Below are 20,982 nucleotides of genomic sequence, written 5' to 3'. Positions count from 1 at the left end.
AAATTTAGTCAAAGGGAACTCAAGAAACACAGCTATTGTTCAGGCTATTTTAGTGTTTAATAACGACCATGAATCTATTGCCTTCATACAGATACAGTCTGTATTGTCCAACCATATTGAAACTAGACAGAAAATAAACGCCGGTCAAAGCTAAGAAGAGAAAACATATAATACTTTCCAACATTCCTATCATCTCGGCGAATATACTGTATGGGCTACAGTATCAACCTGCAAGTTACTTCTGCAAACCTCCCCGCGAAGCACCTTATTTACAAACTTTGGATCTTCTCGGAGAGGTCGACACAAACCACACATGTCGATGTCTCTGCGTTCTACAGCTTCCGACATACGATGGCTACCCCGCCAACCACCAGTAGTTCCAATAACAGCCCGAGACTAGCGGTTTCCCCATCAGATGTTGGGACGTCTCTGGTGAGTGACAATGTGGCGAGCCCATACGGCCGGGAGTATGCTACTGGGGACAACTCTTTCTATCCAAATGCAGGAACCCCAGTGGGTATTTATCGTATCCTAAGCACAAAAGGGACTATCACGGTCCCGGAAAACACGCTTTGGGCCTACAACCCGGAGACAGCGGACAGATATAGCGAGGAGGCTGGTTGGAAAGCCCCAATGGTACGCATTGCGCTTCCAGTGGCCCAGGGGATTCCGTTTCAACAACAAGCAGAACATTTAGCTAGAGTGGTTTGATTTAGACGATCCTCTTTGCTCGGCGGAGGATGGACTAGCAGCAGTGTCCGTATGTGAGGCTATCGTTACAGCTCTGAAGGCCAAGGACTTACACCCAGTTTCAGTTCTAGATGTTTCACGTGTCTAGCTGCGAAGATAGGATCTGGGGTAACTGGTCGGTTTATGCGCGAGCTTGAGATACGTTCAGTTGCACATTCGGCACATTTGGCACAAGTTCCTATGCATTTGCATATTTCTTCTATCAATACGAATACTTGCAAAATTTTTTATTGGTTTTCTAATAGCATGATGCACTTTGATGCAGACGACCAACCTCACTCGGTGTATTAAAGAACGCACCGGTTTGTGGAGGTGGCGTGAAGTGGCGTCAACTAGTGGAGGCAAGCCACATGGGTAAATGCTACCGGGGTAGTATTTACCCGGGTCCAGGGTAATTCGATCATCCTTTAGTTATATCAATAGACGCGACTAATGACGAAAACGAATCAACCACCATATCTGGAATCATGACGGTCTCCTGGCCCCCATCTAAGGTCAACTCATTCGGTATCGCCACGTTGTCTCTCGGCAACTGGAGAGAGCATCGTTTGGAGCCACGCCTGGAAGCTGCGGCGAAATCGGGATATCAATGGATCGACCTGTTCGACGAGTGTTGGGCCGCGTATCTGGAAGAGCATGGACTACCGGGAGACCAACTTTGGGAACCGACTTCAGAAAATCTGCAGGTTGCTCGAAAATTGGCTGGTTTTGTCAAGTCCTTGGGAATGCGGATTGCTTGCACCCAGCCTCTTCGGTCAATAGAGGGAGTTAAAGACCCAGCTGAACGCCAGGCTGTCTTTGAGTTGGTCGCTAAGTGAGATATACCTTACCTCAGTAACCCGATCATGAAGTCGATGTTAAATTGGTATCACAGACGATTCCCATTCATGCGCGCCTTTGACACCGATCTTGTTTTCATGTGTGCGAGTATACGCACGGACAAGGGGGTTACTTCTGATCTAAAGACGGTCGCGCGAGATCTCGCGGAACTGGGCGACATGGCGGCGGCATACGCAAATGCCGATGGCGGGCGTATGTTAAAAATTGGATACGAGGGCCTATCTTGGGCAACTCGAAATACATGGTCAACCTCATGGGAAGCTGTGCGATTTGCCAATCGTCCTAACGTTGGGTTGATCGTGGATGCCTTCAATATCCTCGCCGTCGAATTTGCTGATCCGTACAATGTTGCTGGCCACGGGCGGGTCTACCCGACCTTGGAGGAGTCTCTGGATGTCCTTACTGGATCACTTGCATCATTGGTCTCGACGGTACCAGGTGATCGGATATTCTTCTTCCAGTGCGGCGATGCGGAGCTGATGAATCCAACGACTTTCCTCCCCCCAACTGACCCGGAAACACCAGCACTCCTCCCATGGTCGCGAAGTCATCGGCTATATCCCCTTGAACAGTCCAGAGGTGCATATATGCCGGTTGAGGTTGTCGCGGCTGCTGTGCTTGCTACCGGGTACCGAGGCCCAATTTCGCTTGAGGTGTTTAATACATCACTGAACCAACCAGGACAAAGTGTTCCTGCAGAGCATGCTTCCAGGGGAATAAATGGCCTTCGCCTCTTGTGCGAAACAGCATGGTACCTTCCAGCGTTTTGGCAAAGTTATTGTGAACGCAAGAATGCTATCGCACAAGTGGTACAACGACTACAGCCAGATGAGCACAAACATAAGCTATGAACGAGAATATATAGCTCGACCAGTCCGAAATCTGAAAGTCATCAACTGTATTTACTGAGAATAACAGTCTCTTTCCGCTTCCCTACTGATATTAGTCTAATGTCTAATATATCCACTAGTCGAGTGTGAAGCAGCACTCGTCTTTTTCTATTCAATCTTTCATTTTTAATGTTTGACTAGAGTAAACCGTAACACGAGTTGGAATATCTGTTCGTATCTTAGATCTTTGCAGCCTCCTTGCTGCAAATCCCTCCGTTAACAACGATAAAATCCTTCCCTTTCCTCCATCCAGCCCAATCTTGCAGCACACTCTCGCCTCCTTGCCCGTTCGGCAACGTTCTCACTTCCCAGCCATCAGCTCCCGGTGTAACTGATGGTGTCTCGCTAAGTGTGACAGCAGGGCATTGCTCATAATTACTAGCCTCAAGCTCATGATGCTCCAAAACCGGTGTACAGCAGGCGTCAGTTCCATCGTTCTGCGACTTGAAGAGCGCCCGAGTAGCGTTCAAATGTCCAAGGTGAATTCCCGACTTTGATGGTTTAGTGCAGATATGAAGTCAGGGCAATACTGCCCATTGAATATCTCGTCTTCTATGTATCTTGAAGATTCGAAGGATTTCGCAACTTTCTCTCCTGAACTGGAGCTCGGTGTCTCCCGTCCGCGGGGTCCCCACACGGGCTCATCTGGAGTCCATTTGGGAGTTTGGGAGCTTTTCCCTTGTAGTCAAAAGGCATCATGAGCGGTTATATCATTTCAAATATGATAATTATCACTAGAGCTTCTAATTCTTAGTTGAACCCAGAAAGCAAATAAAAAAAGAAAGGCAGAGAGGGAGAAGGGGGAGCTTGAGGTCGGCGATCTCCGCCCCGGGTCCGATCACCTCATATTAATCAGCTTGATGTTGAGACAAAACATCACCCCGCCATTTCCAAACCCTCAACTTCTCTTTCGTATCTTTTCTCTCATATCTTTTCTCTCTAATATCCGCCTTTACCCCCAATATGACTACACTCAAGCCCGGCGACTCGTTCCCTAGCGACGTTGTTTTTAAGTGGGTAAACCCTCAACCCCGCAAAGAATGACGCTAATCCCTCCAGGTACATTCCATGGAGCGAGGAAAGTGATGAAATTACCTCCTGCGGCATCCCAATCAATTACAATGCCTCGCAGGAGTGGGCCAACAAGAAGGTCGTCTTGTTCTCAGTTCCCGGTGAGCTAGATGTTGATGCTGTATCCCTCTTCCTGACGGAATGCTAACGTACGTGTGAAACAAGGTGCCTTCACCCCAACCTGTTCGGTCAACCATGTGCCAGGATATATCCAGAACCTGCCCAAGCTCCGTGAGAAGGGCGTTGACATTGTTGCGGTCGTTGCTTTCAACGATCCGTTCGTGATGAGTGCCTGGGGCAAGGCGAACGCAGTTCGCGGGGATGACATCGTGAGCTTAACCCCACTTTGCACATTTTTGGGACCGGTATTGATTTTGGTGGATAGCTTTTCCTCTCGGATCCCGATGCCAAGTTTTCCAAGAGCATTGGCTGGGCTGATGAGGCGTCGGGCCGCACAGGCCGGTATGCGATCGTTATCGATCACGGTAAGGTCGGCTATGCCCAGATCGAGACTGAAAAGGGTGTTGTCAAGGTATGCATTTTATTCTTCTTTTCCGGTCCTTTTGACTAACAGCTCAATTCGTCTACAGAAATCTGGCGCCGACGCCATTCTTGCTTCCCTTTAAATACACAAATTATAGAATACCCTCTGATCACTGCAAGTTCAATTGCAAATGTTATTTGGAACCATCCATGGACGTTTCTATGTGAGAATGCGGGTTCTGCGGAAAACACAGAATATATTACCTTCGATTACTGTGTACGGTCTGAATCAATACAGTTCGTTAAGAATAATCCAGAACTTCGGCTTGATGCCTATCCAGAACTTGGACTGAGAATGAAGAGGGGGAGGACTGCTCAATCATCTAAACAGTTAAAATTTCAAGTCTCGCGTCAATATAACCTAGAATCAAACGCAAGTCTATATAATGCAAATCTTCTGGTGGTATCTATCATCAAATCAAACGCTGGAGAATGCAAGCCCGAAGGTTGCTGATGGATGGGGACAGGGAATCAAGTATGCGACAGAGCACGGTCGTGGAGGTGCAACTCCAACCCAGCACTGACACAGTCTATATGCAAAGGCTCAGCAGCTTGGTATACTTTGTCCTTGATCACAGCTTCAAGTACTTCCGGTCCAGAGTTGGCCACCTGATCATCGTCATCCGACGAGACATTTTGGAAGGCACCCTCAATATCAACACGCCTGAGTCGAGGGAAACGAGTCCGGCGATTCTTGATTACCGTCTGTAATTGGGAAACCAACATGCCCAGATATCGCTCCTCACATCCTTCGATGTAAAGGGTCTCAAGCGACGATGGGAGACATTCCATGAGCGGCGTGGTTGGTTCGTTCTGGTAGCGAATGTCCAAAAGATTTGGCAGTCTCACACGCACTTCTTTCAAGGCAGTGAAATCAACAAGGGAGCCAAACCACTCATCATGGGATTGATTCAACCCAGCAGCGGTGAAAGGGTAGTGGCTGCCATAGTGGTCCAGCCACAGTGTTTGCAGACTCTTTTTGCTGTGGGTCAGAGAGCGATAGAAGGCGGATGGTTGGTAGCCATGTGAAAGGACGTGCGAGTCCGAGTGCTGGTATTTGAATGACCTCAGATCTGCGCATGAACTAACCAACGTCTCCATGCCATGATTTCCGCTACTTGCGCGCAAATCAATGTCGGTGATTGAGGAGAAGCCAAGGCGTGGCGTCTCATCATCCGTCGATCCCTCGGAGCGTGGAGTGATGGAACTAGGGTCCACTACTGAGTTGGCTGTGATTGTACGAACGGATGGAAGTTGGAAAAATGGCAGGAGCAGTGTTGATGACAGTTGAGTTTCGCCTCCCGCATTGTCAACGCGCTCGTTATGATCCAGATCCTCCCGATGATGCAAAGAGACCTCGCGTAGGTGGCGGAAGGGCTGGACGGAAAACGGCTTTTCGCAGTCCACAGCCCTTTGCATGATGCGGTCCAGATAAGGAGAATTTGTCATATAGGCCAGCGAAATATTCCTGAGCTGACTTAATAATGGGAGAATGAGCGCAACCCAGGCGTCGGAAAGGCCTTGTCCAAGATATTGGGCCCACTGATCACTTTCGAGCGTTGAGAATGATACAGCATCTAGCCATATCCTCAAAGCTGTCGAGCTCTGGATTTGGTTGCAGTCGTCGTCTGATACGCTTTTTGCATGCCAGTCTGTTAGGTCTAGCTCCCGGGCGGCCCGCGCCAGCGCAGGTCGTTTCAGTATGGCATGCAGGAACGAATTGGCATCTTGCCAGTGGTTGATAGACACATTTCGATATACCAGCGGGAGAAAAAGATCGTGAAAGTGACGGGAAACAAAGATAAGATTCCAGCGGTCTGCTTTCTGTTCCAGCTGCTCTCCAATCAAGAGAAGTACGTCATTGGGCAGTGCCAGCTGCATGATAGCACATTCGAACTTCGAATTAAGCCGGACAATGAGAGGAACACATGAAAATCGCGGGGAAGGAAGAACCACAAAAATCAATTGCGGATCAAAGCAATGAACTAGGAGTTAGGAGTACTCCATATTTAAGATCAAATTTCAATTATCGTGAAATTGGCCACTGGAGGATCAAACTTTGATTCGGACCGGCCAATGCCATATGCCCAGCCCGGTGGATCTATATCCGGACACTCTAAGAGGCCGTAAATTGTTCGTTCCCACTTTTAAGGGAAAAGAAAATTCTGACGTCTTAATCCCGAGATTGTGTCTGTATGGGAGGTTTGCCGATTTCTCGGATTATAATTCCGACTCATTCGTCAACCGAATATCGCAGATATGAAGAAAATGATGAAATGATTCATATCGAGTCCTCTACAGTATCTCCCGAATTTCGCACGAATAGGTGTGGAGTGGTTAGGTCTGAGGGGCAGAGATTGACAGTCGAAGGGCCACTTAGGTGCATGGATGTGCAGTCATTGCGACGATACTCCGTGTTAAAGATGGTGTCCGAGTCATGCAGTCGCGGGGTTATAGGGCATAGACGATCCCATCCACGTCGCTCCAACCCGATAGAAGTCATCGGAGGACAGCAAAACACGATGGCATGAAATGTATATTGAGCAGCATAACTATGGAAAACCCCACGATGACAGAGGTGGATCAAACCGAGTGTGGGCTCGCGGAGGGTGATAGTGGAGAGAGTTGGAGGTTAACTGAGACATTGGGCATTGGACTTGGACACACCTACAAGTGAGACGAGTACGGAGTACACATCGTGAAAACACTGGAGTGGGCCATGTTAGCGACAAAGCTCATATGCAAATTATTAGCCCGAAATGCCCAGTGTCCCTCGATAGCTTGATTAACGGATTGTCATCTTTCGGGGATTTCAACGTTAATATCCGCTCCCGCAGATGCCGCCAGGTTCATCAATGCCCATCCGACCTAGACACGTGGCTCCCAATGCCAATGCTGTACCATAAGTCCATGCATGATTTCTAGTGCACATGTTGCTCCCTCGCACGCCATGGTCAAACTCGCGCTAGCACACAAGCAGGTTGACCCCAATCCCTTTTCAGCGGCAAAAGTACGCCACGCTTGGTCGCTACACCCCAAAGGAATCGCTTGACGGAGAAGACATCCAACCGGTGATGTTGTAAGGGCGATCAGAAATCCATCGAGCAAACTCAGCACGGCGATGCGTCTATCTCTCCAATATGGAATATAGCCATTGCGTCAATACAATGGACTTGGAGAGATACGTGCGGTCGTGTAGTCGAGACAACCTCTGGAATTATATGCAATTTAGAAGCCCAGAATACAATAGAGCTGGATCCGCGGTTGATCTAACTGGTGGCAGCACTTGCAGCAGCGGCAGTAGCAGCTGTGCCTTGCACGTCCATGAACCACACTTGGAGAGCAGAAGTCACCACAACAATCTCCCAATCTTCTCCCATGGCACCAGTCAAACCTCCGCCCATGAAGGCGAATCGAAACCCTTTGGTCATGCTCCAAGAAGCGTTATGCGCGATGAGAGCCACAATCTCCAACCCATCGCTCGTATAACCCCGATCGCGCTCCTTCCTGCTCCCGCCTACGCTATTCACCGGTCCTGTCAACCGCACCAGTTTCCATCCATAGGAATGGCCGGCGAGTTCTTTGATTTCGTTACCATGGCTCTTACGCCACTCGAATCTCTCGGGTGTTGTTCCCTTTGCTCCCACGGCTATTTCGAACGCGTAGCTAGGTGAAATATGCTTCAGCGACCCGCCCGGAACGAACTGTGCCACGATGGCATCTGCACGTTGAGCTCCTGGACGAGGTGGGAGGGTAATTGCGATGGGCCTGGTCCTTCCCCACTTGTCACTCTGGGCCGTTGCCATTACTGGGTGCTTATTAGTTGGGCCATCGTGTAGCACGACCGTGGGTTTGTTATTGAAAACAGTCGCGGGGGTTGACACCGCGTACAGCTTTTCTTCCGCGGTCGGCCCAAGGTGAAATGTGGTTGTGAGTTTCCATTGAAAGTATCCGTTCATGGCGGGCGGGAATTTGGTGGTTGCAGATGTACTGCGAGATTCATTATAGGATGGTATGTCATGTTGGGGGGCTTGAGCCGCAGTCTGCGGATCATGCTCTGTATAAGGTGGTGGTAAAACATTGAGCGGATGGGTGTTTGAAATAGAAGACGGTAAATCAGTTAAATCGGGCGCGGCGCCCATTATGTGACACTCGCGGAGAGAACAAAGGGGGAAAGGAAGGAAATGAGAATTCGCGGGATGCAGGCCCCCCACATTTTGACCCCCAACGCCACAGGCGCCAGACTTCCCGATGTTGTTCCCAAGGGATGCGACCTGACCGGTCATTCCAAAGATGATCCCTTGCATATGGCCATCTCTGCTTGTTGGGTGGTTTCGATTTTATTATTAGAGACTTCAACGTCGCGCACTTGTGAGGGGAAAGAGACCATGCAGCAAACCTGACCTCGTGTCCGTTAGGAACAACATTTTTTTTTTGCCAATGTATAAGAAGCATTCGTAGTCAATATATGGGCTCACTGAAGCCTTCCAAGTGCACCTGATATAGTATTTACCTGGAAGCATTGACGCAGAAACGTGCACATGTATTTTGCGGGGTCAACGCAACCCTAGTGGCGCCACAGTGTAGGAATTATATTGGAACAACAATACCAGTCATTAGATGTTGTGTCTGACGCCAGGCGGGTGACTCACTATTCCTTGAGATCTGCACTTGAAATATCCGACCATAGTAAGCCAAGGTTACATCAAACGCTTACGAGGATCTGCTAGAATGATTGGTTTTATGAATGGTGTACTCAGTCACCAGAGATGTTATCACCAACATATGAGTATCCACAGGCCGTGAAACCCGGAAATAGGACTCGATCCATGGTAGGCTGTGGTGGAAAGGGGGCTGAAAAGGTGACCTCTCTCTCTCGATAAACGACTGTCGACCGGATCTTCCAGGACAAAAGAAGCATTAGTAAAGGGAGCTAGAGTGCCACGGGCGTAGTGGCGTCGGCTATCTGCTAGGATTCGGGCACGGGCCCAAATCAAGCTAGTAATTTGAGAGGAGGATTCACGGTTGGTTGAACACATTTTCTTGGTCTGACTGTTCAATCTGAACTGCATGAATTCTCAGCCCCGGGGTAACGGCAAAATATGCAGATATGGTGTATCACATTTTAGTACCCGGCTAGAGAGCGACCTGGGATCAGTCGGAAGCGGCAGAGGGCAGGAAACGACAGTAGAGAGTATGCACACGGCTCGCGACATGGTTTTGGACAGGGATGCTGGGGCGTCCCAGGGTACTATTCATCTAGTAAAGGGGGAAGAAGGGGGAAAGTGATGCATCGTTCCCGATTGTAGCTCCTCGAGACGGCCCCCCGTGTCATTGACAGCCGTCGTAGGATGAAGAAACCGGGCCCTAAACTGCCGAATCTTGGTGGTCAGCAATTGACGTGAGCAAGCAGCCCTTTGTTCCGGGCTTTCACCCCGAGAGCGGAAGTCTCGTGTGGCATGTTTGAACCTGGTAACTGTAGCCTTGATGGCCCACTTGGCGCCTTAATTTACGGCTTCGCAGGCTGAGCACTCAATCCTCCAGCCGCAGCCGCAATGTGGCGCTTTACAGGTGTGCCAAGATATAAGGTATGTGGCCTGTTGGGATTTTGGGATAGAGGTTCAACTTAGCAGAGAGCCTCTGTGAGGGGGTGGTACAACAGTCATCAGCATGGAATTTGCTTCCAGAGTGTCGCGCAAATCATGGTTTTTAGTCGGGTCGTACCACAGACACGAGCGTTTGTTCATCGGACAAACAGGCCCCGAGGGCGTTGCCTCTTAGATGTGCCGTGTCACCGAATCATAGCGGGAGAGGCGTGTTGCCAAGGATAACTAACGGCTAGCCGTCTGGAAATGGCGCCCTAAGTGAAGCCTCTCGTAAACCAAGATCACAATTCTGACATCGACGCAGAGCGGATGACCGCTCTCATTGGGGCGATACTTGACCCTTGGTCCTCAATGGTGGAAAGTTAGTTTTGTGTTTTACCTTTTTTCAGTATTGTCGACAAAGGAGGGGGAAATCAGGAGACTCTCATCCATGGACCTTCCAACAAGACCCTTAAACAAAATAGGCAAATGTCCGACAACGCGATGATACCATGTGGCTTGAGGCGACACATGAAGTTACATACAGTACAAGGCTGACCGGCATCTGACCACAGACTAATTTAATATCCAGCTGATGATTGGTGATGCGGTGACTTGGTCGCTTCCAAGGTTGGCTTTGATAGGGTCCAACATATTAATATAGAAATGCCGCGTTTCCTTCGTATCTACAGTGTTCCTTTGGGTCCGTACGGAGAGTCCGTACGGAGTATTAATTGGTACATCCATCTGTAGTAGCAATGCCACTATAGTGCATGTATTCCGGGGAACCCACGATACGCTTCTTCCCCGCATCTCCACATCTCCGCGTTTTCTTTTAGAATTTTTGGGTTTGACGCTTTCCTGTTTGGGCAATTAATGTTTTACCTAGGTACCGTTTTACTGGGGTTCGTATTTTGCTTCGTATCTTTAAAGTCTCTCACCCTTGCTCTTACTTGTCTAGTTTCTTTTCCCATTTCTCCCTCCATTTTTGACCTGACTTCCTTGCGGACCCTCATCATGGGCTACAAGATAACTAATATCTATGTCATCACGACGGTGGCCGTCATCGGCGGCGCACTATTTGGTTTTGATATCGCTTCCATGTCCGCCATGTAAGACTTCTCATCCTTTCACAATATCAGGGCGAAGAGTGACTCACTGATCATCTCATAGTCTCGGCACCCGACAGTACAAGTGTTTCTTCAACCAACACGGTACCAACGAGGAGGGTGCATGCGGTGGCCCTACCTCTGCCAATCAGGGTGGTATCTCAGCATCCATGCCTGGTGGTTCCTGGGTGGGCGCTCTAGTTTCCGGTTTTGTAACTGATTATCTGGGTCGTCGCGGGGCCATCCAGTCTGGCTCAGTGATCTGGTGCATTGGTAGTGCCATCGTGTGTTCTTCTTTCGGAATCCCCCAGCTTGTCGTTGGCCGCTTTATCAACGGTCTTTCCGTCGGTATCCTCAGTGCCCAAGTCCCCGTCTACGTCGCCGAGTTAGCCCAGCCTAGTAAGCGTGGCCAAGTGGTGGGAGCACAACAGTGGGCGATTACATGGGGTATCTTGATCATGTTCTACGTCTCATACGGCTGTAGCTTCCTTGAGGGTACTGCTGCATGGCGCACTCCGTGGGGCTTGCAGATGGTTCCTGCCGCCCTACTTTTCGGCTTGGTGTTCTTATTGCCTGAGAGCCCGCGTTGGTTGGCCAAGAAAGATCGCTGGGAGGAGGCTCACGAGGTTTTAGCTTCGGTCCATGCCAAAGGTGACCGAAATGCGCCGTTCGTGCAGTCCGAGCTACAAGAGATCCGTGAAATGGTCGAGTTTGAGCGCAGCAACAAGGATGCCTCATACCTCGACCTTTTCAAGGGCCCCATGCTGTACCGAACCCATCTCGGTGTGTTCACTCAAATTTGGTCTCAGCTCACTGGTATGAACGTTATGATGCTTTACATTACATACGTCTTTGGTATGGCTGGTCTCACTGGAAACTCGAACCTTGTCGCATCCTCGATTCAGTACGTCATCAACGTGGTGATGACCATTCTAGCCTTGCTCTTTATTGACCGCTGGGGCCGTCGCACCCCGCTTTTGATCGGTTCTACCCTCATGATGGTTTTCATGTTTGCCAACGCTGGCATCATGGCATCGTACGGCAAGCCAGCTCCACCAGGTGGTCTCAACCATACCCCTGAACAGTCGTGGGATCTCTCTGCGGCTCCCCAGGCTGCTAAGGGAGTAATCGCTTGCACCTATCTTTTCGTCGCCAGTTACGCACCAACTTGGGGTCCTGTCAGCTGGATTTACCCCCCTGAGCTCTATCCTCTTCGCCTGCGTGGCAAGGCTGTCGCACTTTCAACGTCGTCTAACTGGATCTTCAACTTCGCCCTGTCCTACTTTGTTCCTCCCGCTTTTGAAAATATCAAATGGAAGGTCTATGTGGTCTTCGGGGTCTTTTGCTTTACAATGACAGTCCACGTATTCTTCGCCTTCCCTGAAACAGCTGGCAAAACCCTGGAGGAGGTTGAAACCATGTTCAGCACTCCTGGTCTTACGCCCTGGAAGACCGCGGTGCAGTACCATCATGTTCGCAGGCTGGAGCAGGGAGCTATTCAGTCAGATAAGGCGGCAGATCTTCGCGCAGAAGAAGGAACCGTCCCAGCTCCCAAGTCCAGTGAGAAAGATGCCACCGTTGCGCAGGTTGAATAGGTACCTAGCGTCCATGACTCAGTGCAGAATCTCGTTCACTACGCCGTTTCCATTTTGTAAATGGATCCAGCCTTTACTAATTGCACAAGTTGCCTTTTATCCTTTCACGTGGTCGGGCTATTACCCCCAAAGTCTCCTAATCATGATTTAACCGCGAAATACCAACGGGGTCCGAGCCCCTCTTGCTTTTTTCTGTGTATGTTCAAATTGTAGTTTGTGTAAGCCAAGATAAATTAATGATAATCTCCTGCTACTGGTCACGGAATTATCTTGCTGAATTGCTCGTCGATTTGTGCTCCAGTGTCTGCTGTGAGGTTTGACTGGTTGTAAAAAATTGGCTGTTTTACCATTTAGGTCGGGGAATCTCTAAAGTTCAAGTCAATAGCCCAGAGCGCCAAAGATGGGGATTGTACTAGGAGGTTCATGTTAGTCAAGACAGCCCCGGGTTCTCCGGTCAAAATAATTGATGGATGGGTACATAGACATGACTGATATAAGTGATGCCAACCCCTGGAAGCCCAGAAAGGAATACGATGAGCTTAGTCGCAGTCTCTACATACTGCTACTTACGCCACAGACGTATCCAGTCCACTGTGCAACGGACCCGTGGATATCCAAAATCAGATGGGTAATATCAATGTCAGAAGGTCTTCTTTCACGCTGTAAATACACAATAACTTCATAGTGACACTTGATGCTCAATGGTATCCTCTGTTCAAATGTGACTTATAAAAATAATCCGGCCGACAAAAGGCCGAGTTGAGCATGAGCAGTTAGAAGCATCCAACACCCGGGGACTAGCGCGGATTATTTAATCATCCAATTCGGGGCAATCCTCGTAAGTATCCTTAGACATTTCGTCGTAAGGCGCCGGGAGGGTCCAAATGAGGTCGAAACTATATGAATGTTAGGGAAGTCGAGCCAAATTCATGAGATGAGCAATACTGACCTATCATCGGGATAATGTGGCGCATCATCGACACCCAGTGTCTCCAGGATGTCCGTCAGTGTATCGTGCTCCCAGCAAATCAGTATATTGCCTTCTTTGTCGTAGCCATCGATAAAGTCCTTAACGCAATCTGGGTCGTCCCGGTCGCAAGACGTATCCACAGTGAGACCGAGGTCTTCAGCCAGCGGCTTAACGGTATCGCGGGGACGGGCGCGTTTTCCATCTGTCCATTCATATTAGCCCTTGGTCTAGTCTATAATACTGCGTGCCAAAGCCGCATAGGGGAAGGGTATAGCCATACTGCTCTTAGGTGTTTGCGCCATGATATGGGTGATATTATAATCGGAATTCTCGCCGAAATTTTTGCGAAGGCATTGTGCACGTTGGACTCCTTGTGCATTCAATCCAGTTCCTCCATCACTGGGTTTCTCCCCGTGTCGAATGAGGTAGACTGTAGGAGAGTATGCTGCCGCAACAGAAGCAATGGCCAGTACACCGTAAGGCAGAAATCCGAGCATGACTGCCCAATTATCTGGGGATAATAGAGAAATGGATGTTCATCTCACAGGAACCTTGGGAGTAAGGAATTTATATATGAGATTATAGTCTACTCCTACGCTATACTAGTACTTGAGCGAAGACCAACCATTTTCGAGGTCGACAGACCATGAAACATTCGTGGTGTGCGATTGGTGGGTGGTTGGGGCTAGGTCTTATGGGGGAAATGGGGCCCGAGACAGATCGGAGCCAATACTAGGATTGTCAGAGTAGCATTGAACTTGCAGTGACTTCACTCATTGGCTACAAATGGAAACTCCTATTTCCTGCAGTGTTATGTCCTGCATTCACTATCAAAGGGAAAGATGAGCCAGGTCATATGTACCATAATGGGCATGTCAGTCCGCTCATCCGCGCCGAAAGCTGCAAAGGAACTAGAAAACTTAGAAAATGGTTGAATGTGCAGTTGGCATATTCTGTTGAGATCTAGATTTCATTCTTTCTTTTCCATCTAAACACGTGAATGGAGGGGTTTCCAATGAGTTTCTGTGTTGTTCCCGCTGATTTTGCTTCTAGACGAGTACCCGGTGAGCAAAGAGAATTTATTCGGCCCGTTGCTCCCGTATCTAACCCTTTTGGGGGGGGTGCTGGACCGGATGAAAAAATATTTGTAGTCATACCTAGGTATAACTTTTAGCGAACTGTATGACGAAACTATGGATTTAGCCCTATTCATCTATATCATCTATGATGCATTTCTATCGTACAGGTCGCAGCTGCGTCCAGTGCGCCTTATCCACGGGCGCCCTATCCAGTGACGACATGATATATTACAGTATTACAGCGTCGGGTAGACCTGGCAAACAGCTGTGGTGCTCTGGACAGCAAATACGACGGGGATGAGTGGCAGAAACTCCAAGGTGTCGTTGCGTGGGAACACGACGCCGACCTCTCAGAAGCCAAAACCCATCGCGTCCGCCACCCGAACGTGGCCACTAGACTGGACGCAACAAGAGACATCTGGGAAATGAATATACGCAGAGAACAAGCCGGTAGAAGGAGGATCAGTGCTGATGACAGAGCGGTAGGCTTGGAGGAGATTATCAAACGATAGTGTGAGAAGAAAGACGAAAGATATTGAAGGTATGGCAGCAGCCGATGCCGACACATTACGTGCTTATTGACTATTTTGACTAGAAGTTGAAGGTTTTCTAACTCAATTGGAGAGGGCACTCTTTCCTTGGTGAAAACAACGGTGCGCCTTGTAGGGCTAGGTTATAGCTTTGAAGGCTTGGCGATCCGGCAACCGTGGTGCAAGGGGCCGGGCCTTGGCAACCCCGATACGGCCTCATGTCTGACATGCCATGACCACCTGCGATATCGGAAGACGATTGGACAAGCTAAAATTTTGCGGTTTTGGTGCTTTCGTCAAGACTTAGAGTGACGTCGGCTTTGTTAGAGTTCGTTAGATTTCAAGCAGGGCTGGGTAATTTCAAATATACTGGAAGGGACAGCGAAGCTGCATTATATATTTCTTGTCTTTCCATGGACGGCAGATATTGTTGACTCCATAATTTAGCCGCTGTTACCCCTAATCCGTCCGCTGCTCTTCTTAATGACTTCCAGTATTTATCCTTTCGTTGTAAGATCTCGAAACCTTGTTCTGCCCATCGATCATCCCAAGGGGGAAGTGGGTAACCCCCTGTGCCCGGCGCTGGGTTGCCGGCCAAATCTGTCAAGAAATCGAAATATTCTTTAATGTCAGGCTTTACTTCGTGGAACAGGGCTGTATGGCCTTTGTATTGAAGTCTTTGGACCTCCCAAAGGTCCTGCTCTTGTGGCGTTGGCAAGGATACCGCATTTCTTCCGGCAAAATATCGGGCAACAGCAATGGACTGGTATTCATAAACTCGGAAGCTGATCGCCGCACGGACCTGACCGACCAGAGCCAGAGATGGATCCCCGATCTTGAAAATGTGCTGGTAAAACCCTGCTAACCGGTTGTTGGAGGTCACAGGATTTGGAACTAGGAATGGATAGGACAACTTGTACCCAGTAGCGAAAATGATCTTGTCCACGCCCCCCAAAAGGCTGTTGTCGGAGAACACGACCCTGATCCCTTTCTCTACTGTCTGGATCTCTTTGATTGTTGGCCTAATATTGACATTAGGTAGATCCCATGCGGATTGGAGAGCCTCATTCTTCCATCTCTGGGATAGCTCGAGGGGGCTTTTCACAATAGCATGTAAATCGGCGACAAGATCTGCTGACGAGACGCTGCCTCCAACAACCACCACACGCTTGTCCACGTAATCGTCTGCTTTTCGGAACGCCTTTGAATGTTTAAATACAGCCGGATAGAGCGCGAAGGCATCACTTAGCCCCGAAATAAAGGGAACAAAAGGCACGCTGTAGTGGCCCGATGCAACAATTACAGCATCGAATTGCTCTTCCCACCAATAGTCCTTGGGGATGTTACCATCCCCATGGCCGGACTGACGAAGTGATATTGTCCACTTTTGGTCTCGCTTTTCAACCTTTTCGACTGTCGTATTGAACAAGGCAAGGTGAAGGTAGTCTTGGAATACATCTTCCAAGTATTTTTTCACCACCCGAAACGGCCGGGTTGGGTTGGACCGCCCTAACTGTCTTGTTGACGATGCTGAATTTATCTCGGGGAAGGGAGTGTGCGTGAAAGCCATGACTTCCGCGCCGACATTGCTGTCTAGACCCTCGTAAATGCCCGTGCGGGACGTTACATCTTCAGGAGAAGGAGGTCTGAGCAGTGGAAGGCGACTTGGGATTTCATGATCCTGTTGACTGGAAGACTCTTGGGATGGAAACGGATCGGGAATCTCATCGTATTGCCAGGTCCCCCCAATGTGACTTCGTCGCTCGAATAGACGTATGGTTTGGAAAATCTTTTCTTCTTGTAAGGCTTTGACGGCAGAAATGCCAGATGGGCCAGCGCCGATTACAGCAACACTTTCATAACGGGGTGGCATGACAAGATGTCGCTTCCTGGTTGTTTTTGAAAGAAAAATATATTCCCATTGTCTGAGAGATATCGTCCATAGGATGTGAGACTCTTTTAAATGAGGGGTGTTTGCTCATCCATTAACTGTACAAAAGTAAGCGATGATGTCAAAATACTCCACCTTGTCGGAATTGCAGCTAAGGACGTGATGGGACAGTGTTGCTAGACACCAGCTGTGGGATGACTGTTCGTTGGGAGTAACCTGCAAGATTATTAAGGCTAGTGTTGACGCAATTTGAGATTGATATGGTTGTATCTTTGATCCAATCAACATCCGCCATGCTGGTCATATGGCTGGCTATCTTTTGGTGTGCACTCAACGTCCTTTGGGCAAAATCCCACAGAAGACGGATGTGCAAGCAACGGCAGGCCCGGATTGCAACTATGTAGGGGAAGTTGCACCGAACGTGAGACTATACCGTAATGAGATCTCAAGATCATCTAGCAGCGCACTCCCATTCCAGCTCACTCGGTTCTTTCCAATAATCCGTGCCACTCGGTGTAAAACCGAGTTTCTGCAACAACTTTGCACTTCTGCTGTTTTCTCTCTCTGTCTCGGCGATGAATCTTTTGATCCCTCTTTCATCGACCGACCACTGCATAATCGCCTTGGATGCTTCCTGTGCAATTCCTTGGGCCCAGAACTTCGGCGAGACACCGTAGCGTAGCTCAATCATTTCGACCCATGATGGCAGCGCAGGATCTCCAGGAACACGTAACGGCATCGAGGTTGTTGTGGCATCACGGAGACCTGCATACCCGACCCATTCGGAGGTAGCGAGATCGATATTATTGAGGTCCGCAACCCGAAGATAGTCATCGCCTTTGAGCGTGGTGAAATCGTCATTTTGTGTGGAGTGATTATCAGGCCCGAATGTGGATGGTCCGCGCAACCCCACAGCAAAATCACCCAACCCGCGCCTTTGCCAACAACGCTCAATATCACGCGTCTGGATCACATCATGTGTCTCCTTATCACTCCATATCCTGGCTGGAAAATGATGCCCGAAACCCATTTGACAGAACTCCACATTTGCATGTAGGTCGGAATAAAGCGCCCGGTATGAATTGAAGGAGATTGCTGTTGGGGTGGGAACGATGATCAATCGAGGGGTGAGGATAGCGAACTGATCAACAGAGTCTCCGTTACCTGAACCCATTTTGCGGATGATCGGGCCCTACAGTCAACCCAAATAAAAGAGATCCGGACTGTATATATGCTTTTGAGAGGAAAAGAAAAGGTGTTGACTTTTCCCTGTAGGTCACGTGCACGTGATGTTGGCACATACCCTTCCAACCATGGAAGCTTGACATGTTGACTGTTTAGTTGTATCCGGAGGCAAGAAAGAAAGAGAAGGTTGCAGGTAGTTGCCTCGTAAAAGCACATTGTCTCGCTGGTCAGCGCCTTCTCCTTTGGATCCGCTCCCGAATGCCTTCCAAACTATCCATAGTTGGCTGTAGCGTGGTGACTCTATTGCGAACTGAAGCCTAATATGGCGATCTTAATAACAGGCGATGGTGGTTTACAAGCCATTGGTGGATTGTAATTCCCCAACTTTCTCGCGTCACACTGCGAGTGATATTCGCCATCTCGGGCTGTACAACGTGCGTTAATATTCAACGCCCTGACAATACTACATGTAATATATTAACTTACCTACCTCGCAGTTCCTAAGGCCGTATTCAATTACAGCAATATCTCTCTTCGGTGTTTTCTTTTTCTCAACAGCCAAGCTCATTACCACAGACAGGCATTGTCCTGCATCTTCAACCCTTGCTTTTGCAGAGGTGGATGCCATCCCTTTCTCTGGTCGGACAAGCGAACAACATCTGACACAGCGCAAAATTTTCGTTATTCTCCAGAGTAACAACCCGATGAGTAGCCATGGCCGAGGCTCGTCTAGCTGGTCCAGAATCGGTTGAGCAAGAAATCAAAACCATCCCACCCCCTGGGGATGTGGAAAAGTCGCAAAGCGTCATAACAGAGATCAATACGAATGCACAGATTGACCAGTTCCCTCTTCCCACAGAGGCTGAGAGCCAGACATTGCGCCGAGTTTCAGGGACACTGCCTCTTGTCGCCTTCTCGCTCTGCCTCGTTGAATTCGCCGAACGTGCATCTTACTATGGATCCAAAACAGTGTTTTCCAACTTCATACAATTTCCACTTCCCGAAGGTGCGTGGTTAGTCTCGGATGAGGTGTTTGCTCGCAGCTGACCAGGAATTTGTAGGCGGCAATGGTGCTGGCGCTACGCCACGGGGTACTCAAAAAACTGCCGGGGCTTTGGGTATGGGGCTTCAAGCAAGCTCTGCATTAACATTGCTGTTTGTCTTCTTGTCATATGTGGTTCCCATATTTGGCGGCTGGTGGGCAGATGTCCATGTTGGTCGGTACAAGGCGATCATGGTCGGTGTGGTCATTTGTGGCGTCGCCCATATGATCCAAATTATCGGTGCTATTCCCTCTGTTCTTCAGAAGGGCTCGTCCAATGCTGCTCCCCCCTTTATTCTTGGCCTGCTGGTATTGTCTGCTGGTGCTGGAATCTTCAAACCAAACGTTTCACCCTTGATCCTGGACCAGATTCGCCAGAAGAAGGCCTACACCAAGCAGCTCAAGTCCGGTGAAAAGGTCATCGTCGATCCAGATGCCACGAACACAAGAACCATGCTGATATTTTATGGCTTTATAAACGTCGGTGCTTTCTTCATGCTCGCTACTACATATACCGAGAAGTATGTTGGATTCTGGCTGTCGTTTCTGTTGACGGGAATCATTTATTTGCTACTCCCGATTCTACTTTTAACAGTTCGCAATAGAATACACAAGGAGCCACCCAATAGGGGATCTGAGCTCGCACGAGCGTTAAATATCACGACAATCGCACTCAAGCAGAACAAGTTTCGAGTATGGCGTACGAACTTCTGGGAAGCAGCAAACCCTGATACCCTGCACAGTAAGGGAATCACAGTGGACTGGACAAGGGATGCGGTGAATGAAGTTGCAAGGACTCTAGGTAAGTCTGTCAAGTCATACTTTGTTCGTTCGCCCCTTTGAGTTTGCACACACATCTATTGCAGCACCGCGGTGTGTGGTCTTTCACTTCTGATACCATGCCTGACCCAACTTTTTGAACAGACGCGTGCGATGTGTTTTTATTCTTTCCTATCTGGAACCTCAACGTCGGTGGTATTGGCTCAGTCGTGACAAACCAAGGCGCAGCCATGATCACAAACGGGGTCCCCAATGATGTTCTGAGTAATTTCAGCCCACTGACTATTATTGTTGCGATCCCGCTCTTGACATTCGTGGTTTACCCGACTCTACACCGTTATAGAATCCATGTGGGCCCCATCACCCGCCTCGCGTTTGGATTCTTCTTGGCAATGATTTCCGGCATTGTAGGGACTATCGTGCAATGGAAAGTATACAAGCTATCGCCATGCGGATATTACGCATCAACATGTGACACCGTTGCTCCTATCAGTATTTGGTGGCAGGCTCCAAACATTGTTCTTGGGGCATTGAGCGAGTGCTTTTGCAATGTTACCGCATACGAACTGGCATATGCGCGATCACCTCCGAGTATGAAAGGCCTGGTTGTGGCAATCTTCCTATTTATGAATGCGCTCTCGAGCGCACTTGGTGAAATTTTGATCCCAGTCACGAAGGATCCCTGGCTATTATGGATCTGGGGCGCACCGGCAGTTGCGTTGGCTCTCCAAACAATCATTCTGTGGGTGAGATTCAAAGGGCTCAACAATACCATGGATGGAAGAGATGATCCCCATCGCTCTGAGGATGAGGCGAAGAGCGATAGACGGACGCCCACGGGAAATACAATGAATGTTTGACCTTTGAGCCGGATATCTCCTAGGTTCATCATGATATGAAAGAGTGCAAAGTTTAAAGCTCTCCCTGTCTCGTCCTCGATGAAACGTTTGCCTCCTTGAGACATTTCTGCTAAGTGTATATGGATAGCTGGTCATATTATAATTATTCTCCATCGAGCTTTCTGTGAGAATCATGCGTAGGATAGTGTTTCCCCAACGTCCAGCCCCTTTCAAGAAAAGAAATGCTTAGCCGGTTCTTAGGGCTCAGCTTCCCATGTCCGGG

General features: G+C 49.0%; 11 protein-coding genes across 11 annotated transcripts; 6 read left to right on the top strand and 5 right to left on the bottom strand.

Annotated features, from left to right (window-relative positions):
- Positions 1-210: 210 nt before the first annotated feature.
- Positions 211-838, top strand: N7525_003940 (uncharacterized protein; the record flags this gene model as incomplete). The annotated part of the gene is made up of 2 exons (XM_061212871.1): positions 211-636; positions 698-838. The coding sequence occupies 2 exons, from the start codon at positions 211-213 to the stop codon at positions 836-838; spliced, it is 567 nt and encodes a 188-aa protein (XP_061069892.1).
- Positions 839-1,217: 379 nt separating this feature from the next.
- On the top strand, positions 1,218-2,441 carry N7525_003939 (sugar phosphate isomerase/epimerase family protein; the record flags this gene model as incomplete). Its single annotated transcript, XM_002566304.1, has 2 exons — positions 1,218-1,564; positions 1,625-2,441. 2 exons carry the CDS (start codon positions 1,218-1,220, stop codon positions 2,439-2,441), a joined length of 1,164 nt encoding a protein of 387 aa, XP_002566350.1.
- A 1,002-nt stretch (positions 2,442-3,443) lies between these two features.
- Positions 3,444-4,177, top strand: N7525_003938 (peroxiredoxin family protein; the record flags this gene model as incomplete). The annotated part of the gene is made up of 5 exons (XM_002566306.1): positions 3,444-3,493; positions 3,540-3,652; positions 3,717-3,880; positions 3,937-4,083; positions 4,142-4,177. The coding sequence occupies 5 exons, from the start codon at positions 3,444-3,446 to the stop codon at positions 4,175-4,177; spliced, it is 510 nt and encodes a 169-aa protein (XP_002566352.1).
- A 388-nt stretch (positions 4,178-4,565) lies between these two features.
- Positions 4,566-5,975, bottom strand: N7525_003937 (uncharacterized protein; the record flags this gene model as incomplete). Its single annotated transcript, XM_002566307.2, has 1 exon — positions 4,566-5,975. The coding sequence occupies one exon, from the start codon at positions 5,973-5,975 to the stop codon at positions 4,566-4,568; it is 1,410 nt and encodes a 469-aa protein (XP_002566353.2).
- A 1,388-nt stretch (positions 5,976-7,363) lies between these two features.
- Positions 7,364-8,236, bottom strand: N7525_003936 (uncharacterized protein; the record flags this gene model as incomplete). The annotated part of the gene is made up of 1 exon (XM_002566308.2): positions 7,364-8,236. One exon carries the CDS (start codon positions 8,234-8,236, stop codon positions 7,364-7,366), a length of 873 nt encoding a protein of 290 aa, XP_002566354.1.
- Positions 8,237-10,696: 2,460 nt separating this feature from the next.
- On the top strand, positions 10,697-12,383 carry N7525_003935 (sugar porter family MFS transporter; the record flags this gene model as incomplete). Its single annotated transcript, XM_002566310.2, has 2 exons — positions 10,697-10,791; positions 10,853-12,383. The coding sequence occupies 2 exons, from the start codon at positions 10,697-10,699 to the stop codon at positions 12,381-12,383; spliced, it is 1,626 nt and encodes a 541-aa protein (XP_002566356.2).
- An 811-nt stretch (positions 12,384-13,194) lies between these two features.
- Positions 13,195-13,850, bottom strand: N7525_003934 (uncharacterized protein; the record flags this gene model as incomplete). Its single annotated transcript, XM_002566311.2, has 3 exons — positions 13,195-13,279; positions 13,333-13,555; positions 13,634-13,850. The coding sequence occupies 3 exons, from the start codon at positions 13,848-13,850 to the stop codon at positions 13,195-13,197; spliced, it is 525 nt and encodes a 174-aa protein (XP_002566357.1).
- A 696-nt stretch (positions 13,851-14,546) lies between these two features.
- On the top strand, positions 14,547-14,944 carry N7525_003933 (uncharacterized protein; the record flags this gene model as incomplete). Its single annotated transcript, XM_061212870.1, has 2 exons — positions 14,547-14,615; positions 14,675-14,944. The coding sequence occupies 2 exons, from the start codon at positions 14,547-14,549 to the stop codon at positions 14,942-14,944; spliced, it is 339 nt and encodes a 112-aa protein (XP_061069891.1).
- Positions 14,945-15,302: 358 nt separating this feature from the next.
- On the bottom strand, positions 15,303-16,835 carry N7525_003932 (uncharacterized protein; the record flags this gene model as incomplete). Its single annotated transcript, XM_002566312.2, has 1 exon — positions 15,303-16,835. One exon carries the CDS (start codon positions 16,833-16,835, stop codon positions 15,303-15,305), a length of 1,533 nt encoding a protein of 510 aa, XP_002566358.2.
- Positions 16,836-17,304: 469 nt separating this feature from the next.
- On the bottom strand, positions 17,305-18,027 carry N7525_003931 (GNAT family N-acetyltransferase; the record flags this gene model as incomplete). Its single annotated transcript, XM_002566313.2, has 1 exon — positions 17,305-18,027. The coding sequence occupies one exon, from the start codon at positions 18,025-18,027 to the stop codon at positions 17,305-17,307; it is 723 nt and encodes a 240-aa protein (XP_002566359.2).
- A 725-nt stretch (positions 18,028-18,752) lies between these two features.
- N7525_003930 (putative MFS peptide transporter) lies at positions 18,753-20,720 on the top strand (the record flags this gene model as incomplete). Its single annotated transcript, XM_061212869.1, has 4 exons — positions 18,753-19,044; positions 19,100-19,601; positions 19,686-19,882; positions 20,005-20,720. The coding sequence occupies 4 exons, from the start codon at positions 18,753-18,755 to the stop codon at positions 20,718-20,720; spliced, it is 1,707 nt and encodes a 568-aa protein (XP_061069890.1).
- Between the last annotated feature and the right edge of the window lie 262 nt (positions 20,721-20,982).

The sequence above is a fragment of the Penicillium rubens genome (genome assembly GCF_028828025.1).
Source record: "Penicillium rubens strain IBT 27055 chromosome Unknown utg000002l_segment0_segment0, whole genome shotgun sequence".
Lineage (NCBI taxonomy): Eukaryota > Fungi > Ascomycota > Eurotiomycetes > Eurotiales > Aspergillaceae > Penicillium > Penicillium rubens.
The sequence above is the reverse complement of the archived record's forward strand: the minus strand, read 5'-3'. Positions and strand labels throughout refer to the sequence as shown.